Source organism: Chamaea fasciata, unplaced genomic scaffold (genome assembly GCF_029207755.1).
Source record: "Chamaea fasciata isolate MVZ Bird 193981 ecotype frontalis unplaced genomic scaffold, bChaFas1.0.hap1 SCAF_1, whole genome shotgun sequence".
NCBI classification, from domain to species: domain Eukaryota; kingdom Metazoa; phylum Chordata; class Aves; order Passeriformes; family Sylviidae; genus Chamaea; species Chamaea fasciata.
Genome location: NW_027094086.1, coordinates 129,020,765 through 129,041,323, shown reverse-complemented (window position 1 = coordinate 129,041,323; position 20,559 = coordinate 129,020,765). Strand labels below are relative to the sequence as shown.

The following is a 20,559-nucleotide window of genomic DNA, read 5'->3' as shown; positions in this document are numbered from 1 at the left end:
AAACAGTCCACTCCAGCAGTTTACACTCAGTAACTTGAGCTCCCCACACACGACTTTCAGAAGAAAGTCAACGGTGCTCTTGAATCACATAACTCACTTAAGAGTGAGTACAGCTAAAAATTACGCTGTAACATGCTAACTGCTCTCAGAAATTGAACTTTCTCTGCAATCTCTGCTCTATCATAATTTGTTTCCAAATTTTGAGGTTAATGAATTGGGAATGGTTAAAAACTTGAAAAGCATGTCAAATGACTGCTCAGAAGTAAAACTGGGATTACAAGAAAACTGTATTTACTACCATCTCATTTATAATTAATGGAATTTATTTGTATTCCTTGGATTATAACATCAATATACAGGAACTGTGCCCTGTTGCATCTAACACAATAAATTCATACTGTAACTGGGGCTCAGAACATGAGTAAACTTTTCGTATTTAATTCCAAAACATAAAACAGCAATTGTAAAGTTTCTAGAAAGCTTGAAAAAATATTAGGCTTCTCAGTAACAGGAAAAAAAAAAAAAATTGGAGCAAAAACATCATACTGACATATGCTTACCCCTCTTTCATGTCATTAATGGGAAGTGGAACTCTCCCTCCCCTGTCAAGGGCTGAAGTGATGTTTATAGCATTCAAGCGTTCTGGCTGCCATACATTTTTCACTGCTCCAAGGAAGTCACCAAGAACTTCACTTGCTAACATTTCTTCTACATTCATATTCCTGATGAAGAATTCCGCTTGATATGGTAAAGGAAAATCTACTTGCGATGAAAAAGAGTGTTGCATTAAACAAAGGCTTCATAAATCCAAAAAGAAATCTTCAAAATATCTGGACTAATGATTAATGTAATACTACTTTAAGACTGAGACACCTTTCCAAAAATCTTGTGTCTGAATAAGCTCATTTTGAACCTACTGTGATTATGTTTAATTCAATAGAGAGTACCATTAGCTGCTACTTGAGCTGAAAACCTTCAGTTATTTATAAAACAACAGGGAGATGAAGAAGCAGAGTGGAGGAAAAGACTCTCAGTAAAACTTCAATAAACAGATATAATTATATTCATGCTAATTTGGGGGTCAAAACCAATCTGCAGCAACAATGGATTCCAACTTGTGACACCCCAGAATGTAAATGTGATAAAGAGAACTAATTTTAAGGTCCAAATGTCCATATATGCCATAACCTGTTGTTTTCTGATTCTGTCTACACAACTGTTCGCTGCATAAGGCACACACAGAACTGAAGAAAACTAAACATGCAGAAAGATAAATCCCTCATGTAAGATCCCTTTCAAAAGACAAGAGAAATTTTGAATTAGAAGCAGTTCAATGAAAAACAAAGAAGCAAACATTTTACTGTGAGTAAAGAAAAACAGTCCTGAACGACAGAAATAATCTGGGTTAAAAACCCAAAATGAATTAAAGCAGGAAAAATTCTCTTACTTCTCCCCTGTGCCCCTGCATTTGGTTTGAACACCACACAACTATGTTACAGTATTTATCTTCAAAAGTAGGAGCCCATGAAAGGGTTTTGCTGATTCAGCTAAAAATACAACCAGCTATATTCTGTACATACCTTCTGCTGACATTATATTAATGATCAAATTGTGTCTTGCTGTTTCAAAGGTACGCCTGTTATATGCAGTGATCTAGAGTGAAAAAGATAGGGTTACAAAACAATGCAAAAATGAAAATTATATAAATGAAACATCAGTGCAAGTTAAATTGATAACTGAGAAATACTGATCAGTTTTTAAGTACTTTGCCTCCTTATTTTGAAACCTATGAATATTCCTTCACTAATATAAAATTTGAAAGGTAAGATCAATTTATTTAATGCAGTACTACCTTCAAGTCAGATTTTTATAACCAGCCTATATCCAAATACAATTAACGAAGGGATATATGTGAAAATAATATATTTTGGTCCTGATAGAAGTGTTCTGCCATACATATGTATTCTTTCTCTTATCTTTAAGAACCACCATAAAGACAGATTGGTTTCTCCATTTCCCCACAGTCTCCAAGCTCCCTCCATCAATACTGTAAGATCTAAATTCATTGATAGCTCCTAGAAAATAAACTACATGCAGAGGTTTTTTAAAGGAAAAAGTGTTGGGATGCCAAGAATTCTCATCTTTGGGACTACTATTTAGTTTTGCTCTGGTCCCAATGAATTCTCACACCATGAATGGATTCAAAATAATGCTCCAACACAGGTAGTTTTAAAAAAAATCCTGTAATCTGTAAAGGTAGGGGAAGCAAAAACTAGGAGGTAGATGGAACATTTGTGACTCTTATTTTTTGAAACATACACCTTCATGAATAAAATATGCAAGGATACTGATCTAAAAGTTAAAATATCTAAGATACCTGAAATGCATGCAAGTGGTTACTTCTCAGTGGTGACTGCACTCCAAGGTTGTACTACGATTAAGTGCTCATTCATAAGAAATACAGAACAAGGCTGGATATCAGTATAATTATGTATTATCTTCTCTACCTTTTTTATGCCTGCAAGGTGATAAATCTTTCATGAAACATACTGAAAAATACTAATTTTCTTTCTAATTTTAGACTTCACTCATTTTGAGAGCAAAGGAGAGGCAGAGGAGTGACAATAGTGACAGAAATATGTTGCTTCTCAGCAGAGCCACAAACCACTGTGACACTATTAAATAAATAAAAGTAACAGATGTTGCACTTCTTTTAAAGAATTTGAATGAAAGGGAAAAATGCTGTGGAGCATCTACCGCAGGTTTAAGTGGAGAGGGAAAAGCTTACCCAACACAATGAGATGTCATTTAATGTTACAATTTCATTATAAAATTAACAGAAAATAAATTTGAGATTTCTCTAGTTCTAATTCTCCTAATTTTTCAAAGGCTTGCTTTAACAGCAGTTGAACCACTAGTAGTAGCCAGAAAATCAAGTCTCCTGGTCGTACAAGCTCTGTATACAGGAGCAAGGCAGTACCCACTGTGAGCCTGCACTCCACCAGTGGGAGCTGCCAGCGTAGCCCACACACCACACCAAGGAATGGCAGAGATTGCCTCTGCCCTGAATATTCATTCAAATACAAACTGTCTTTGCACAGCTTTCGAAGGAGCTTCAGCTCAAGAACGCAACCTGCTCTACTGCAGTGCTGTGCAGAATGTTAGGCTCTCCTAATCATGAGGTCTCCTCCAGTTAAGTGACCTCCCCATGACATGATGGAAGTCATATTCAGGCCAGGAATATGCAATCACTCCTCTCAGAGGGCACTAGGAAGAGGATCAAATGCCATCAGCCCTCCTCACATACCACAAAGTTAATTCAAAAGCCACATCTAAGACTAGAACTGCAAGGAATTAATTTGTACACTAGGCAAGATTTACTTCAAATATGGCTTGGGGTCATGCTCAGAATGATATAGATCCTAGAATCTAAAAGCACATGCCATTTAAAAACCAGCAATTTCAAATAATGGTTTTCTCTACACAAAACTACGCAAAGCCTGTGAGAACTTCTGCACATGATCAATTCTCAGATGTTATAAGTCCTGCTGAAATCAAAACAGAATCATGTATACAAAATTAAGCATGGGTGAAGCTATCTGCAGTGTAATTTAACATTCAGAGCTGTCATTCTTGAGGAAGAAAAACTACATCAAATGCAATTTAGAATAAAAAATACTCAGCAAGGTTTAAGACAAATATACTGCTGAAGTAGCAAAAAAATGTTGTGAACCACACAGTGTCTGATTCAGTCTGCTATCTATGAAATGCATAGTAGAAAATACTGTCCCTTTTCCCTTTTGAATTACTGCTCAATGAATAATTAGTGGTTTTAAACATTTGAATAACTAACTCTCAAAAACACGGTTTTGTCACTGTTACAATCCTAAGAATTAAGTGCACCAAAGTGCTAACTAAAATAAAACATATCAATAAACATGAATAATGAACAAGGGGATATACGATGAAAAATAATTGAAAAAAACCAAAACCAATCAAACCAAAAAACCCCAAACAAACAAACAAAAACAAACAAACAAGCAAAAAACCCCCATAACTCCTTATTGACTGAACATTTTCATCTAGTGGGGAAAAGTCTGATCCATATTTAGGTCGAATGTTACAAAGTTACAATTCAGTTATTCTTCAAGTACAGTTGTTTACAAAGGTTTTTTGCTCTGTATTTTGCATAAAACTTTAATATGAATAGTAGTTAAGTATTCAAAAACAAGGGGGAACTTGTTGACAGTTCTGAACCTTACACTCTAAACCAAAATACATATTTTTTAACTTCTGAAAGCAAATACCTCAATGATGGTTGGCTTGCCCACATTTTCTACAGTTGGTGAGCCATAGAGCACTCCATCACTGTATGGTGTCCTTTGTATATAGCGTAGCCATCCAGGTCTGTCAGGATAACCCATTAAATTGGTATTAAACGTTATAGGATCGTTACTTATTTCACCTAAATAAGAGAAATTATATTAGAGTATTTACAAGAAAATGCTAAATGTTTTTAATTTTTCAACTAGGAAGTCTTATTCTGCTTTCTGAACCTTTCTAAGAAGAAAAAGAACTAAAATTTGCTAACCTTTATCACATCAGAAATAAGTGAACTATTACTTAGCACTTATAGGTATTAAGAAATTCATACCTGGAAAGTGTAACCAACTGCATACACAACGTGCAGGTGCTTCCAAGAGTCTTGGCTAACTGAGTGCTCATGTTCAGTAACTAGTGGGTCTGATTTTTAGAGCTCAGTTCCACCTCAAATTGAAGCATCTAACCTCCTTACAGACAAAAGCACAAAGGTTTCAGCCCTTTACTTCCCTCTCCCAACTTACTTTTATTTATGTTTTTAATGATGGATCCAGGTACTCAATGTAAAGACTGGCTGTGTAATCAATAATGCCTGAAAGCTTCTGTTAGCATTAGGATACACATACAGGTCTTTGGCACCAAACGCCTGGCAGTCATTTTAATTCAGAGAACAAATTAATTCAAAAAAGGATCAGACATTCCTGTGAACTGGAGTCACTGATGGCTACTAAATACAGTGGTCCAGCTGAAATCTGTGAAAGCCCCTGAAGTCAAACCAGTACATCGGTTCTTGTGGTTCTTATTGATGCTCTTATAAATGTCTGGATTTTACTTCAGTTTATTTTAGCTATTGTAAATGAAATCAGGCCTGAACACTACCAAACCCTCACCACCAAGGCAGTGTCTAGCTGAGGCTCAGAACTCAAGTCAAATCCATTCTGAGCCTGCACAAACACCTCTGCCCTGCACTCCAACTCAGCTTCGAGAGGGCAACAGCATTGTAGAACAAGTGATGAAAGAAGATAACAGCCAGGCTGGCACAGAAAGCAGAATCTGAGCCCCGTGAAGAATGAAGAGCTCTCATTTCCTCCAGAGAGGAACAAAGAGACTGAGATGTGTTGCCCAAGGGTAACTAGTCTTCAGGTACACATTTACACATCTGGTTGAGTAAAATGAACCAGAACGAGACCAAACCAGTACCTGGGTGTAACACATCTTCCCTCACAATTCTCTCTGGACATCCATGTAATCTCATCTACTGCAGTCAGAATCACAGAATTCAGAATTACAGAATATTCTGAGTTGGAAGGGACCCACAAGGACCACGGAGCCCAACTCTTAAGTGAATGGCACATACAGAGCTTGAACACACAACCTGGCATTACTAGCACCCTGCTCTAAACAAATTCCCAGCACCACAGATGATTTGGGGAAAATTCTGAAAGCCACCTGTGAGACATCCTGGTTTGCCCTTCCTTTGCCAAGGTAGGACATGGTAATGATCCAGCTCAGCAGACAAAAATGAAAGTACCGTGACACCACCTGACCTCACAGTCAATTTCTGACATAATCACAAATGTCTGTGGGAACAGCAATTTTAACAGGATCTGAAACCAGATTCCTATTGCCTTGGAATCACACTAATGTCGCCCTGATTTTCAGCCTTCTGATTGTTTACATTCTTGGACTGGAGTTTCTCACCATTTATCATAAACAAAGTAGATTGCTTTCATATTCCTCTCTGTGATAAACTTCTGAGTTGACCACTGGGGTCAGAGAGGCGTTCTTCTCATCTCTCAGTCCTTGATCAAATTCTAAATCCTATCTGAACCCCAACTCATAATAAACTTCCTTTTCCTCTGCTCACCTCTCAACCTGAGTGTGGTTCTTTCGTGTTGTGAACAACGACACACTAATGTCAAGAGGCTGCAGCTCTAAGACAATCCATCATTAGTAAAATTTCCATGTGCCAAAACTGAGAGAAAACTGGAAGAGGCAAACTTCACTCTGCCAGTCATCATGACATGAATGAAGACTCAGGTATCCATGCCAGGAAAAACACCCATTATATAAACAGAAGAAATTTTCAAAACATTTGGGTTTACTTAAAATTTAACCAATGCTAACAGAAGCTTATTTTTCTTTAAAGTGTGTCTTAGCAATAGCACCCTCAAATCAATTCAAAAGTTTATTATTGAAACAGGCTTTGATTATGGGTGCATTGTACATAGGTTTTGCCTATTCTTATAGGAAAATAGTCATATTTATATAAATTGGATAAATTTATTCCTTTTCATTGTTGGTAAGCATGTATGGCTGAATGCTTTCTCTCTCACCACCCCTACCAGATTGCTTATACATATTCTAACCTGTGGTGACCAGTCTTTTAGCTTTAGTGTATGGCAAAACCACACTTAGGAAATCACAGCTCCTTCTGTAAAACCAGTCTGCTTACTAACATTAAACTGTTCCTAAATACAGGAAGAAGGCTGAAGCCAAAGGACTAATTTTCAAAATGAAAGAAAACAGGATTATGAAGTCTCATATTTGATTTTATCTTCTATTTTGTCTTATATTTACTATATGCTTTCAAATTGCTCCTTCATATAGCCTGATACATACTATGTCTGAAATGGTGACCAGATAAATAGCATTTTTAACAGACATAATTAATAAATTTCCACAATTTCATATTTAATGTAAAAATGAAGGAACACTTCTTAATATGAGATATGTGTTACTACACCTTCCCAAATTAAGTAGATTTTTTCCACAATACACAATTACATGCATCTTTTCACAATCACAAAGTAGAGTATTTTAGAAGTATAGGACTACACATTTTATTTCATTTGAAGATATTTCAACAGAAACTAAAACCTGTCTTGTCTATCCTATATGTTGAACCACAAGGTATGATAAACAGACTTTAATTTTTTTTTTTATAACAATGTTTTTTCCGTATTTGCATATCATATGGAAGATCTTAGCAACTCATACCAGGCTTTGGGTAAGGAGGAAATTCCCCCTTAAAGTATTCTCTCTCCAAAACATGAACAAAGAGAACTCCAGCAGAAGGGTATACATTCCGATCAGAGTGCACCTTAGACAGAATTGTGTACACTGAAAAGCAGGAGAGATAAGAGACAGAAAAAAGGTAAAAATGAGACATGCTGTAGGTAACTTCATGCATTTCAACAGCAATGCAGGCATCTGGGAGAAGGAAAGCAACAAATATTAGAAACCTGTTAATATGATTTTTAAAAGGTTATATAGATTTAAGAACAGAACACAGAGCAAACCCTCTCTTTACTGAACAGGATCCTTTCCAAGACTGCAATAAACAAAACTGCCTATGTTAAGATTTCAAAAGTGGTATAAGCTCTTTATTTTTATTGTAATTAAAAAAACGAGGAAGGCTATTATAATTTTATAGTTGGTTTATTTGTAATATAACATTTAAAAGTACATTAATTATACAATCATGTTTCTTTATGTAAAATACAATTTTACATAAAGAAAGCAACAGAAAGATACAGAGGAACCTTACTGATTGACAGTTCTCATTCCCCACTGAACAGAAATGGCAGATTTTCCAGTTCTTGTGCAGAAAAGGACATAGCAATTCATGTCAGCTGATTTTTATGAGGTCTTAAAGCTAGACTTTTTCAGGCCACCAGGGTAAAACACATCTCAAACTTTGGTTAGAGAGCTCTTTACTGAAGATGCTGGACAAAAGGACAAGGGTATTTATAAGCCAGTCAGGTGAAACTGATTCCAAACAAAAAAAGTGAAGCCACGTTTTACAGGACTGAGAAACAAAAACCTAAAGAAAACTTAATTCAGAACAATCAGCAGATGTAAAAGCAATAAGGTGTTTTTTATTTAATACAGAATTCATTGACAAGGGCATAGCTTTTTTAGGTATAACACATTTGATGCAGAACTACATACGTATTTTAATGAATTAGAAGAATGAAGAAGCCATTACAATAAATTACATGGATAAGAAGCCACCTTATCAACAAGTTTCAAAATGTAAGTATAAACAGAGAATATTGATTTAATAGGTGTTTCTCATGATGTCTTAATAAGATTGATTGCAGCTTGTATTACTAGTTTTATTACTACTGAATTTTAATTTAATGCCCTGAAAGAATTTATCATTGCTAACAGAATTTGTCAGTGAGATGAAGATTACAAAAGTAGTAGATAAAGATGGTAAGCCACAGATGATCACATGCAGCTACCAGCCTTGCTTGCTTGCAAAAACATCACACTTGCCAGACGAAGAAACTTCATGAGAAATCACACCTCCAAAAACAAATTATAGGCCATACAGCACAGAGGTGCTGTCACTGGGAAGACAGATTCCAAAAGACACTTCAGAGTCATTGTAACAAACTCATAGGAACAAACTTGTAGGTCCCAGAGGGGCTAATTTCAACACTTGGATCAATAAGCAGGACACATTAAAAATGCAGATAAAGCTCATGTAACTTCTTAATGCCGGTGTAACCTTTTAATCCTGGTATTATTTCTCCAGCCTTAAAATTATACCAACTTTCTTACTTGAGCTTTAAAAGGCACCATTAATTAGGCATTAATCACAGGCATTTCAGCCTTCACACCACGTACTCTGAGTGGAATCTCTCTCACCTAATTTTAGATGCCTACAGAAACAACATCCACCACTGAGTTAGTCAGGCTCCTTTTATAGTCAGTGCAGAAGAAACAGACGCTTCTAGGGGTTGATGTATTTGATTATGCCGGTAAAATGAGATGAATCATGCCCTAGATTCCAGGTTACACTGACTAGACCTCCATGGACTGCAGAGGCATCTGAGAGGAGATGCAGACATCTGTAATGTAGACCTCCACATTTAGCTACATACTTCCCATTCTTCAAGCTTAATGTTGCAGAAGGTATAGCTCTGGATGTACTACTGACCACATTCCATAGCATTTGCTTTTTCCCATATTTGAAAACCACTTTTAACACAATACTGAAAATAGTGCCTTTCTAATAATTTAATCTTAGTGACAAAATTTAAATGATCTTGAAATTTGAATTGCTACAATTGTGTGGTTAATAAAACAGTTACTGTAATTTTCATTATGTAGACTTACGTATAGCAAATTGATTTATTTACATAAAATTAGTAAATTATCCAAAAAACCTCTGCACTCAATTCTGTGAATCAGCCAGAAACAGCACAAGGAAGTTAACTAATTTCCTTTAAAATATTTTCAAAAAAGGCTGAAGTAATATTAATAGAACAGAAGAGCTGACAAAAAGATGGTGGCTGGCTGAAAGTGCATCAAATACCTAGAAAAGTTCATTTTTCCATTTCTGATGCTTTTCCTCTACAAAGAAAATCCATTTCAAACAGGAAGACCAATGAAAAAGTAATGCGTGTTTTTTCTCTGTAAGCAATTCTTTGAGAAAGAAACAAGCATAATAGAATCAGCAGTTACTGAAAAAAAACCCCATATAACAGTTATTTTGTCTGCTATAGGAAACCCATTACCACCACTAAATGCCTGCCCATTCCTAGCAATGAGACATTCCCTGCTGCTGAAATAAGTATGCCAGTAAGGATTTGATGCAGATATCAAACACTGATCTTGGTGGAAGTCTAGAAACATCTCTCAGAAGGTAAAAAAAACATAAATTACATAATGACAAACACAGCATAATGACTCAAGTATGGTGATTAGGAACTCAAAAGTGCTCGCCCTTCCTGTCAGAGATGCCCTCCTTGTTTTCCCCCAAGAAGTATCTTCAAAAGCAGAAGGAAAATGATGAGTCTTCAGTCCACTACAGCTATCACTAGCTCTTCAATAATGAAACAGGTGAAATGCTACTTTCTTCACAAGCTTTTAAAACCCATGATTATTTTTCTGAGACTGGAGATGAATGTATAATCATCATCTCGGGTGATCTAGGGACAACTGAACATACTTAACAAATAGATACTAATCTAATACAGCAGGCTGCCAGCTGTGAATTGTCTGGGCAAATTCCCTGTGGTAGATAAAAGACTCAGGGACTGTGAAAAGCTTCTGTAAAACTAATCATGGGAAATTAAAAATCTTCATTCCTTAGGATCCCTGCTAGAATCAGCTACGTTGACAGCACAGCTTTCCTCTTTCTTATTTCCAGGTCACTTGGAGGACTTTCTGTAGATTCCAAGAACTCCTTATAGGTCTTGAACACAGGCACAGCCAGGAATTCAGACAGGATTTTATGAGCCTGTATCCCAGAGCCTGTTACCAGAAACAGAAGATCCCCATCTCCAGAAACTTCAGAAGTTTCACCACATTGGTTGCAGCCTGTATGTTGATGATCCTCAGGAAAGAATACACCTGGAAGTTTTGGGGTTTTTCCTAGAAATTTCAGCTGGTTCTCTCTCCACTGATATTCAGCAGATGAAGCACAATCCCAGAAATAACTTGATCTGGAGGCCAATCCAGACTGCCTGCCTAGATGAGCAATCAGTGCAAAGCTTCTTCCCAGCCAGTGTGCCACAGTATTTGATGTGTACTTGCATAAATGACAGTAAAACAGTCTTTCTACATTCATGTATGAGAAGACTTTTTAAAAATGTTACAGAGAAGTTATTGTATTAAGCAAACTGCAGAGGTATCTTCAAGCAACCAGCCATGATAAGAAAATGTGCAGTATTAGGTATAAACACAGCCATTATTCAAGCAAAGCTACAGGAACAGGAAAAGTCAGGGAAGACTAACAAGAACACGCAGGTCTGTGAATATCTGAAGACTGGAGAAATGTGAAGTTTTCCAAATTACCTACCTTAAATAGCACCCTACTCCTAAAATAAGGACATGACTGGAAAAGCAAGAGTAATATTAAAAGCAGGTTTGCTTGAACCAACAGGGTATTTAAACTTACAACCTAAACTCACCATTCTTCTGAACAGCCTTTATTCTGCTGATAACATAACTGTGGGCTCGCTTAGTCGTCCAGTTAACAGTTCCATTATTGCCATCAGCAGAGCTTAGCAAAAAAGCTTTTCAGAATAAAACAAATGCAAAAAAAAATTAGTCAGACCAACAGACTCCCACAAACAATCTGAACAGATGGGATCAGACAACTTCTACAGCATGTTTTGGTTTTAGTCCGATTTAGGAACCGCAGGTCAATAAGCAGAGGTGTTTCGTTTGAATATAAAAATATATAACAATCTTTCTGACAGTCACCTTTTTGACACCCATTTTTCCAAATAAGCTAAGTTCACACTAAATGCTTAAACCTCAGCAGACACTACAGCTGACATAATTGTACTGATAACAAAGATGAAGAAGAGCATTCTCTGAAAAATGCATTTGCACTGGCAAAACTTCATATACAGGGAAATATACTTTCATTGGAGTAGTATATTTTGGTCAAAGTAGGGAAAGTAATATAAGCAAGCTTTGCTTTTACAATGATGCTTATATAAAGACTCATGGGGCTAATTGCCATGCAGGTATAACCCAGAATCAATTTTGGAAACAGAGTCCATTAAAAATGGCTGCCTACATCCCACACAACCAGAACACAGCCTGAAATCAGCTGGATAGATGCAGCTGAAGGTGAAAGTTTTAAATGCAGCTGTGGAGCTGACAGGAAGGTTCCATCTCACCAGCAGCAGAAGTGCCTGAGAAAGCTCCCTCCTCACTTCCCACTTTTTGTTCCCGCTCTTCAGTGATGAATAATAGGTATACCAGCTGTACAGTTACATGCCAGCTGGAAGTGCAGAGGGAAGGAACCGCAGTCAGATGCTAGGAAAGGGAAAGTGGCCATAATGAGTAGGTATTTTTATTGTGGAATAGTTTGGGAGTGAGAACTCGTCAAACCCTGGATCAGAGATGTTTTTAGATTAGCATCTTAATGTCCTTGTAAAAACAGCAATACCAGAAACATCAAGGATCAGTACTTGTGTACAGATGCACCAGTTTTCAGGAAGAAATGAACAGTTACTGGAAAACATGCACAGTATAGGAAAGAAGCCTAAACACCTGTGGAAACTTCAGACCTGTTACACCAGGTAGCTATTAGATTAATGATAAGATATTCTCCAAACAGAATTCAGGAGGCCAAACAGATGTGACTTAAGCAGTAATAAAGATACACCACACTCAATCTACACATGTAAGACAAATATTTATTATTGATAACTTACAGAAAACATCTAAAATGGAATTGAGGATGAAGTGTAATTAAAAATTGCATTTTAATGCACTTTTTATTTTATTTATTTATTTATTAAATAATTTGATTAATGCAGTAATTACCATACCAACACAACAATGTTTCTAACAACTTTTTCCCTGCTGAACTGATCTGCATATATTGCAAGTCTTAATATAATAACATTCTAAGGACTATGAAATTTAGTACTGCATAGGACTTTGAGTAACTTTTAGTAATTCTTGAAAAACTCAAGAAATTCCTAAAAAGGTCAAATAAAGTTGTTCCATTATTCCAACAGCATGAACTGGGCAATCAGAGGCTTGTAAGCTACAAAACCAGCACCAGACAAAACAATTAATACAAGATAAGATTACTGAATTATTAAATGGAGAATAGTATTAGTCATCACAGTTCTTGTCAAAAATATTATACTTATCACAGTCCTTATTTAATCCTTATTAAGGATTTCATGCATCTTTTTAGACACTTCTGGTGAGCTCACAAGTTTTTCCTGATAAAGACAGCAATAATGACGTTACCCTTAGCTATATGGCTTCTCACCTAACACTTGGATTGAAAAAGTAGACACTAAATCATTTTAGCATATTTAAATGCAATTTAAAAAAAGAAAAAAAAAAGAAAAAAAAAAAAAAAAAGGAAAGACAAGTTCTACAATGTGTTTTTCAATGTAAATGCCCAGTAAGTGTCTTTAATTTAGGTTCCAAGTTGTGCTAGGTTTGGCTGTGTGGACTGAAGAAGTTACCTGTCTACCTCCCCATGCTATGCTGCATTTCACAGGGCAACTGGAAAAGCAAACAGTATGCCTGTTTTCAGATCCTAGAGTTTATAGTGTGATATTTTCATACATATCACCATTGATTTGATTTCAAATGGCAGATGTGAAAAGCAAGAGAATAGGGCTGCTAAAAAGTTAATTTGTTCTATGAGCTTTCTAGTGGGTCTCACAGAGTTTTGGCATTAGCCTTATGTAACGGGGGGAGGGAAGAGAGGCAGGATGGAGACAGAGATGGGGAGGGAGACAAAGAATGACTTGTAGGTAGCAAGTATACTGATAGAATTTGCAGGTTAAAAAAAAAAACGGTTAGGAGACTGACAAATAACAGAGATGACAGAACAGTCTGCGTTGTCTGGTAAAAAGGTGATCAGTGATGTGCAGTTCAATAGAATAAAATGTATCTGCACACCAGGAACAAAGGCAGCAGCATGCCAAACACACACTGTGAGCACAAATTCAGGGATGCTCAGCTTGGGTAACAACAATGTAAGTCAGGTTGAACAGAGCTTTCACCAGAACACTGGCTAGAACAGCTGACACATAAACAGCAACATCAAGGAAGGAACAGGCAGACTTTATTTTTGCACTTGACACAAATATGATCACTGTTCAAATGCTCTGTCTAGCAGAGCCTTCAAGAAGCAACTGACAACACGAAGAAGGCTCTGGGAAGATCTGAATATGATTAAAGGACAACAAAAGAGACCTTATACTACAGAATGCAGGGATTCAAACTATGCATTTTATCAAAGAGACAGTTTAGAATTAATTTAATCAGTCTTGTACTCACGATGAAAAGAACGTTAATAGTGTCAGGCTCTTCAGTCTGTTACACATGTTGCCACAGTTGCTGGAGAACCCACCACTGCCTTCAGCAGCCGGAGCAATTCATAGCTCTGTACCTGGGACTTGAATATGCCCAGGTGAAGCATATCACAGGCTTTTCTTCTTTCTCTAATTACGTTTTCTTTTAATTATTCTTTAATTATAATTGTGTTGTTATAAATAAAAATAACATTTATATTATTTTAAACTTTTTTCCCTTTTTAAAGAATATTTCCATAATATTTACCAGAGAGGATACCCACAACAATTTCTGACCACATAACAATCAGAAAAGGACCCAAGTATCATGGACCAACTTCACCTTCCCCACTCCTTTACTGCACTCTGACCTCCACACAGTATCCTGCACCTCTATCTATCCTCCTTTCCTTCTTTGAATTAGGATCTCTCCTGCTATTAAAGCAGCACACAGCTCCAGCTCTCAAACATCACCATTTCCCCTCTTTCCTGCACCTCCACCTTCCCCTAGGACCTGACATAAACACATGCTTGTTACTTTGATGCCACAAACCAGGGCCTTGGGCCATGCTTATACCGCCCCTTACTCTCTTTTGGCACTCCCTGCTCTAAAACGCTACCCTTGCACTCCTCTACTGCACATCCCATCTGGCTCAGTTCTCCTTCCTGCAATCTGAGCTGGAAGTGCAGATCCATACACAGCACAATTTTCTGAAGGACTGCTGAGAATCACACAGCAGAAGTTAGAAACTGACACCACAAGCTGAAGCGAAACATCTGTGAAGAGAGAACCACCTGCAAGGTGCTTGGCCCACAGCTGAAATCAGAGCTTGTAGCCAGGCAGCTACTGAGGGTCTACTGGGGTCTGCACTGGATACTTGTCCACTTCTCACATCATCCATTAACAGAGGCAGAAGTTGCAGCATCGACCTACTCTCCCTCCTCTTCCAACTTCCATGCATTGTTCTCTTGCCTATTATGTAGTACATGGCAGAAATTTACTATGAATTAAAGGGGATTCGCTCAGTAGAAATTCATATTGAGACAGGATATTGTCTAACCCTCTTCAACAACTGCTACTATGTAAGAAACAGCAATTAATTTGTGTTAGTTCTCCACTGCAGACTGCTCAGGTCCCTCTACATTCCATTTATTCAAACTGTTAAATGTCCAAATCAACCCCAGAAATGTTTCTCAGCTCTATTCTTCTTCAACTTTGTTCAGTAGGCAATGGTTTTTCATCTGGTTCCTGTGCTATCCATGATTACAGTAACATCTGAACATTTCTCCTAAATCATTCAAGTGAAGTAACCAAATAAAGCATTTGTCAGTCTCACTGTTAAACTTCAGCATTTGCATTCACAAGAATGCTTCAAATTAACTACTGGGAGAACAAAACCCTCATGACTTATTAACAGTAGCATTTACCCACCACCATTCTCCCTCCTACTGCAGGCCTGAAAAGAGAACCAAATTAGGGTAGCATTTTCAGGAAGGTGAGGAAAACATTGTCAGTTCCTGTGGCTCCAAGCCTCATGCCTGTGGTGTAACCAAGGGCTTTGACCAGGCCACCCTGTTGGACTGCTGTTCCAGGGTGTCTCCTATATTTCTATCATCTTTTGATATGAACCATCAAAAGATGATAGAAATGCAATTGCATTTCAAATTTCTGAGGTGGCAATTGTTCTGAAAGACTAAGGAATCAGAAAAGTCATTGATTTCAATATGCTAAGAGTTCTGTCTGCTCAGCAGGTTGTTCTTTCTAACTTCTCATTCATAGCTTGAACTGTCACTAAAATAACCTACATTTAAAAGACATTTTGGCTGTGTTGCAATTGTAACAACATTTAGATACAGATTCAAATTCTTATGGAAGTAATCAAAACTAGCAACTCCCTCCTTTCCTCTAGAAGTCTGCCAAGGAACGGACTCTACACTGATGGCGACTGCTGTGAATTTATCATTCTCTATTCAGGAAAAATCCAAAAGCTCTTCACATACTGAAAAAAACCCCCAGATACTCTTGTCTAGGTTTTAAATCATTTTTCCTAGTTTGATTGGAAATAATCTTCTTCTAAAGGAAGGGTTTTACTTCAGTGACTGCAATTCCTGAAGTACTTTAATGAACTCCTAATCAAATCTAAAAACATTAAGGGGTGAAAATAGGCCTCTCTCCACTAGCACTGAACAATTACATCTTCTGCTATAAAGCTGACTTCAAGACCTCTAAGATGTCTCCCCGTACTGCCTATAAATAATGTGTTTCTGTAATGAAAAGCATATTAATGGAATGGCTACTTTTCCCCTCCTGTAATTACTTATTCAAGTAAGTACCTATTGACATTAGATTGTATGTATTGACCTGGCTCAGATTAGTAGCACAGGCAGCATCTTCATAGGCAGACAGACATCCAGAGGCTCTTTGAAGGAAAGCTGCTTCTCTGCCCTTATGATTGCACCCACAACAGGAAAAAGGGCAGGTGTGCTGTGGTGTTAGTCTGAAAACACCAGATCATCTGTGAAACGTTTTGCCTCCTTGCACAGGGTGTGGTTTAGCAGAGGAGCGTTGCCAACAGCACTTCTGCTGTCAACAGCAGGACAAGAGCAGGGATCTGGTTCAGCCTCCTGGATCCTCGCCCCAGCCAGTGATTTCACAGCTGTTTTAAATGGGCACGTCTGCAGCCCTGCTCCAAGCGGGCATTCCCAGCACATTCCTCATCACCTAGCACACACCAGTGGAAATGATCCCATACCGGTCCTGGGCAGTACATACATTGCAGTGAACTATTTTTGTGGGTCGACTAGTTTTGAGCCAGATAACCCAAACCACAGTATCACTGTACGAGTTATCCGTCACCAAGGGAAGCAGCAAATAATCCCTAGCTGTGCAAGGGCTGGAGAATGCTTTCTGGCAGCAGTGCAGCCTTATCACAAATTAATGTGACCACATAACCACAGCTTGCAAAGTGAGAAATAATGAGCTGCCTCCCCACTTTTGACCCCTTCATAGGGAAAGGAGAATACAACTCCATTGCTCTACAACTCCCTACTTCTGGGATGAAACAGGGGTTCCAGGGACAACATGGGCACTGACAAGTAACTCTAAGTGCAGAAATACAGGGCAAAACCACAGACACCCAAACAATGTTTAGATAGCCACTTGCTCTGCAGATACACAATATGGGGGCAATTCATTGCTCTGCTGCAGCAATATCACAGACAGCTCTGCTAGTGTAATTTAGCAAACTTCTAGGAAGTCTGTTACTATAAAGCTAGAGTCAAGGAACACCTAACTAGTTTCTAGTAGAAATGCTTAATCCTATACGTCACTTCTCACAATGAAGTCCCATGTTTTCCTAGCAGTGGAGCATCATCAGCGTGCATTTGAGAGTCAATACCTTCAATTTGAGTACTATACTAGACCCCTAGGAGCAATTGAAATCACTTTTATAACCTTTAAATTCTTAATTCTCGTGAAACCCCTGCATCTTGGAATAATGTTTTACCTCAAGGAGGACAGGGAGACGTGAGAGGCAGACAACCCTTCTCACAGCAGCTATCCTCCTCCAAAAAGCCTTTTTTCATACATTCTTAAGAAATGCAAAAAGCATAAGCCAACTTCATAGATCAAGTGCTACAACACAAATGGGAAAAACTAATCCGTATTAATTGAGGAGGACTAAAAGAAATCTATTTACAAGTCCCGTGCTACTTCTCATGTGCCATTTTGTCTGTAAACGTCTCTTGCCTTGTTAAGTAATGCTGCAGTACTGCAGACTTTACTTAAGATAAGGATTCAAAAGAATGGATTTTCATGCTGGGCAATGGCTCACGTTGGAGCCAGCAGATGAGGTTGGAAGTTCTTGACTTAGAGAGAATGCAGAGGAGCTCAGGTGAGCTCCTGGGACAGCTTCATTCAGATCAGAAACACACTACAAATCTCCATCTTGCCGAAGAATAATTTTTATATAGATTTCTCTTAAAAGAATGTAACTGAAGTTCATGCCTCCTTTTTCACATCAATTTCAAACCATGTATTCTTCTGTTTTAACTAATGAAATCTCACTGAACCAACCCTAGAAAGGTCCAAGTGGAAAAGTTATCATGAAACAAACCTTAAGACCTCTTCCCTTACCATGTAGCCCGGAAAGGACTTGTGGATTAAGCTCACAATTCAGTTCCCAGAAGTTCATTTAGTTGGCCTTTTCAAAATACATTATTCAGTTGATACCGAAAGCTTTGTCAAAATTTTCCTAGTTCTTGCTTGGTTACTATCCCACAGTTATGGAGAGGAAGGCGGAAGAGGTAGGAAAAATTTCCACCTAAGGGCAGTGTCTTGCATCTAACAAATGAATCCTCATATTGAACAACTTCACACCTAAGTTCTTACCACATCTTTAATACATCCAGTGCCCCACGTCAATTCTGCTACCAATAACCTATGACAAGCATGGTCATAAGTAAAAGAAGTACAAGGAGGGTACGTCAATACTATTCAAGGGGATATAGAGCAGACAGCTTGCAGATAACACATCACTGATCTGGCAGAACTCAAAATAACCCAAACAGATTTCTTGCTGTTAACTTACTCTTGGAGTAACAAGTCTCAAAAAGGCAGTGCCGTGGCTGGGCTGCTATGAAGTGTTAGCTGTTCGATGTATTTCACTGTGAAGAACCTTGAGGGCGAAAAACCTCCCTACTGCATGAAAGCTATTCTTTAGCTTTTAGGGAACAGGATCAAGACTTTTTTTAAATTCCTAGTTCTAGCCCAGTTGGATTAAGTGGTCAAGATGGGAAATAACGGAGACGAGGGGCAACACAAAAGACAACCCCGTAATCACAACAGCCCGTCTCTCGCATCAGGCACCAGGTCCAGGGAGCGGAGGGGCGTAGCGAGCCCGGCCCAGTCCCCGGGAGCGGAGCCTCCCGCACCATCCAGCGGCTCTGAGCCAGGCCTGGCTCCCGCGCCCGCCGGCGGCCCCGCTCCGGCCTCCCCCGCCGCCCGCGGGCTCCCTCAGCCGGCCCCGCCGCGCTCGGGCGCGCCCGCCGTGCCGGGAGGGGCTGTGGCGGTCCTGGGGCGGGGGCGCGCAGGCCGCCATCCCGGCGCCGCCTGGGGAGCGTCCTCCGGGAGCCGCCGCAGCCGGAGGCACGGGGGGATGCTGGGACAGCCCGGCCCCCGCACTGACAGGGGGCACGGAGCAGCGGGAATGGGGCGCGCAGGGAGCCGCAGCCGGAGGGCGAGGCGGGGGGGCGGCTCCGCCGGGAGGGGACGCGAAGCCCGAGCAAAGGGGGCACCGCGGCGCAGGCCGGCCGCTGCCGGCGGGCCCCGCCACCGCTCGCCGCGGGGAGACGCGCCGTGACCGACCTGTCAGCAGGAGCGTGGTGAGGGCGCTGTGCGGCCACGGCCCCGCCGCGCAGCACCGCATCGCTCCCCGCTCCTCCGCCTGCTGCTGCCGACACCACCGCCGCCGCATCCTCTATGCCGCCGAGTACCGATACTCCTGCCACCGCTGCCGCCGCCTCGCCCCGCGGCGGCCGCAGCATCCTCCCCTTCCCGCCCCGCTCCTCCCCGCCCCGCCCCGGCGGCCGTCTCCAGGCAGCGCGGCCAGGAAATGCCGGGCATGGCGGGAGGAGCCTCTCGCCGCCATGGCGGGGTGGGCGTGCGGAGCGGAGCCGCTCCGTGCGGGCTCCGCAGGGTGCGGGCTCCGCGGGACACAGTTCCCCTCGGGCGGGGGCAGAGCGGCTGTGGCCCCTGGCGGAGGCGCGGACTGCCGTGCCCTGGCCCGCGGTGCAGATGTGGCGGGACGAAGCCGTGGTGCCCCGGGTGGAGGGGCAGGGCAGCGGCTGAGGTGCCTCGCCCAGCCAAGCCTAGTCCCGCGCCCTCCCTTGGAGACACGGCAGGGGAGGGCGGCATCCCAAACCTCACAGGCTTGCCTGGTGCACACGAGTGTGCTGCGCTCTTGGAAAACATCGTGGCGAAAGCCTTCGCAAAAAAGCAGGTTTTTTTAACACCTTACCCCATCATACTGGAGGGGGTCTAGCAAAGGGTAAGAAAGATGATTACGGGTCTGCAGCATCTCTCTTAAGAGACTGCAGGAATTGCAGGCATTAGTCTGGAGAAGACTGAGAGGGGATCTCATTAATGCATATAAATATCTCAAAGGCAGGTGCCAAGAGGATGGTGCCAGGCTCTCTTACAGTGGTGCCTAGCGACAGGATGAGGAGCAATGGCCATTAATTAAAACACAAGTTTTACCTCAACACAAGGAAGAACTTTACACAGGGCAGCAGAACACTGGAACAGGCTGCACGGGGAGGTTATGGACTCTCCCTCTCTGGCGACGTTCGAAACCCACCTGGACACATTCCTGTGCGACCTGCTCTAGGTGACTTTGCCTTGGTGGGGGGTTGGACTGGATGATCTCCAGAGGTCTCTTCC

The 20,559-nt window shown here is 40.3% G+C and overlaps 1 protein-coding gene across 9 annotated transcripts in view; it reads right to left on the bottom strand.

The window, feature by feature from the left end:
• The window catches only part of SGCE (sarcoglycan epsilon), a 33,112-nt gene extending 13,436 nt beyond the window's left edge, over nt 1-19,676 (bottom strand). For 4 of the 9 annotated variants that reach the window (XM_066197367.1, XM_066197350.1, XM_066197376.1 and 1 more), the window contains exons 1-6: nt 19,486-19,676; nt 11,250-11,354; nt 7,321-7,443; nt 4,308-4,465; nt 1,581-1,653; nt 561-762 (exon numbers count right to left, since the gene is read on the bottom strand). In XM_066197367.1, coding sequence (XP_066053464.1) covers nt 561-762; nt 1,581-1,653; nt 4,308-4,465; nt 7,321-7,443; nt 11,250-11,354; nt 19,486-19,594 — 770 coding nt within the window. In that variant the 5' untranslated portion in view covers nt 19,595-19,676. Of the gene's footprint in view, nt 1-560; nt 763-1,580; nt 1,654-4,307; nt 4,466-7,320; nt 7,444-11,249; nt 11,355-11,969; nt 12,071-19,485 lie in introns of those variants that run through there. The other 5 variants (XM_066197414.1, XM_066197358.1, XM_066197408.1 and 2 more) reach the window with 4 other exon arrangements.
• Nucleotides 19,677-20,559: the final 883 nt, after the last annotated feature.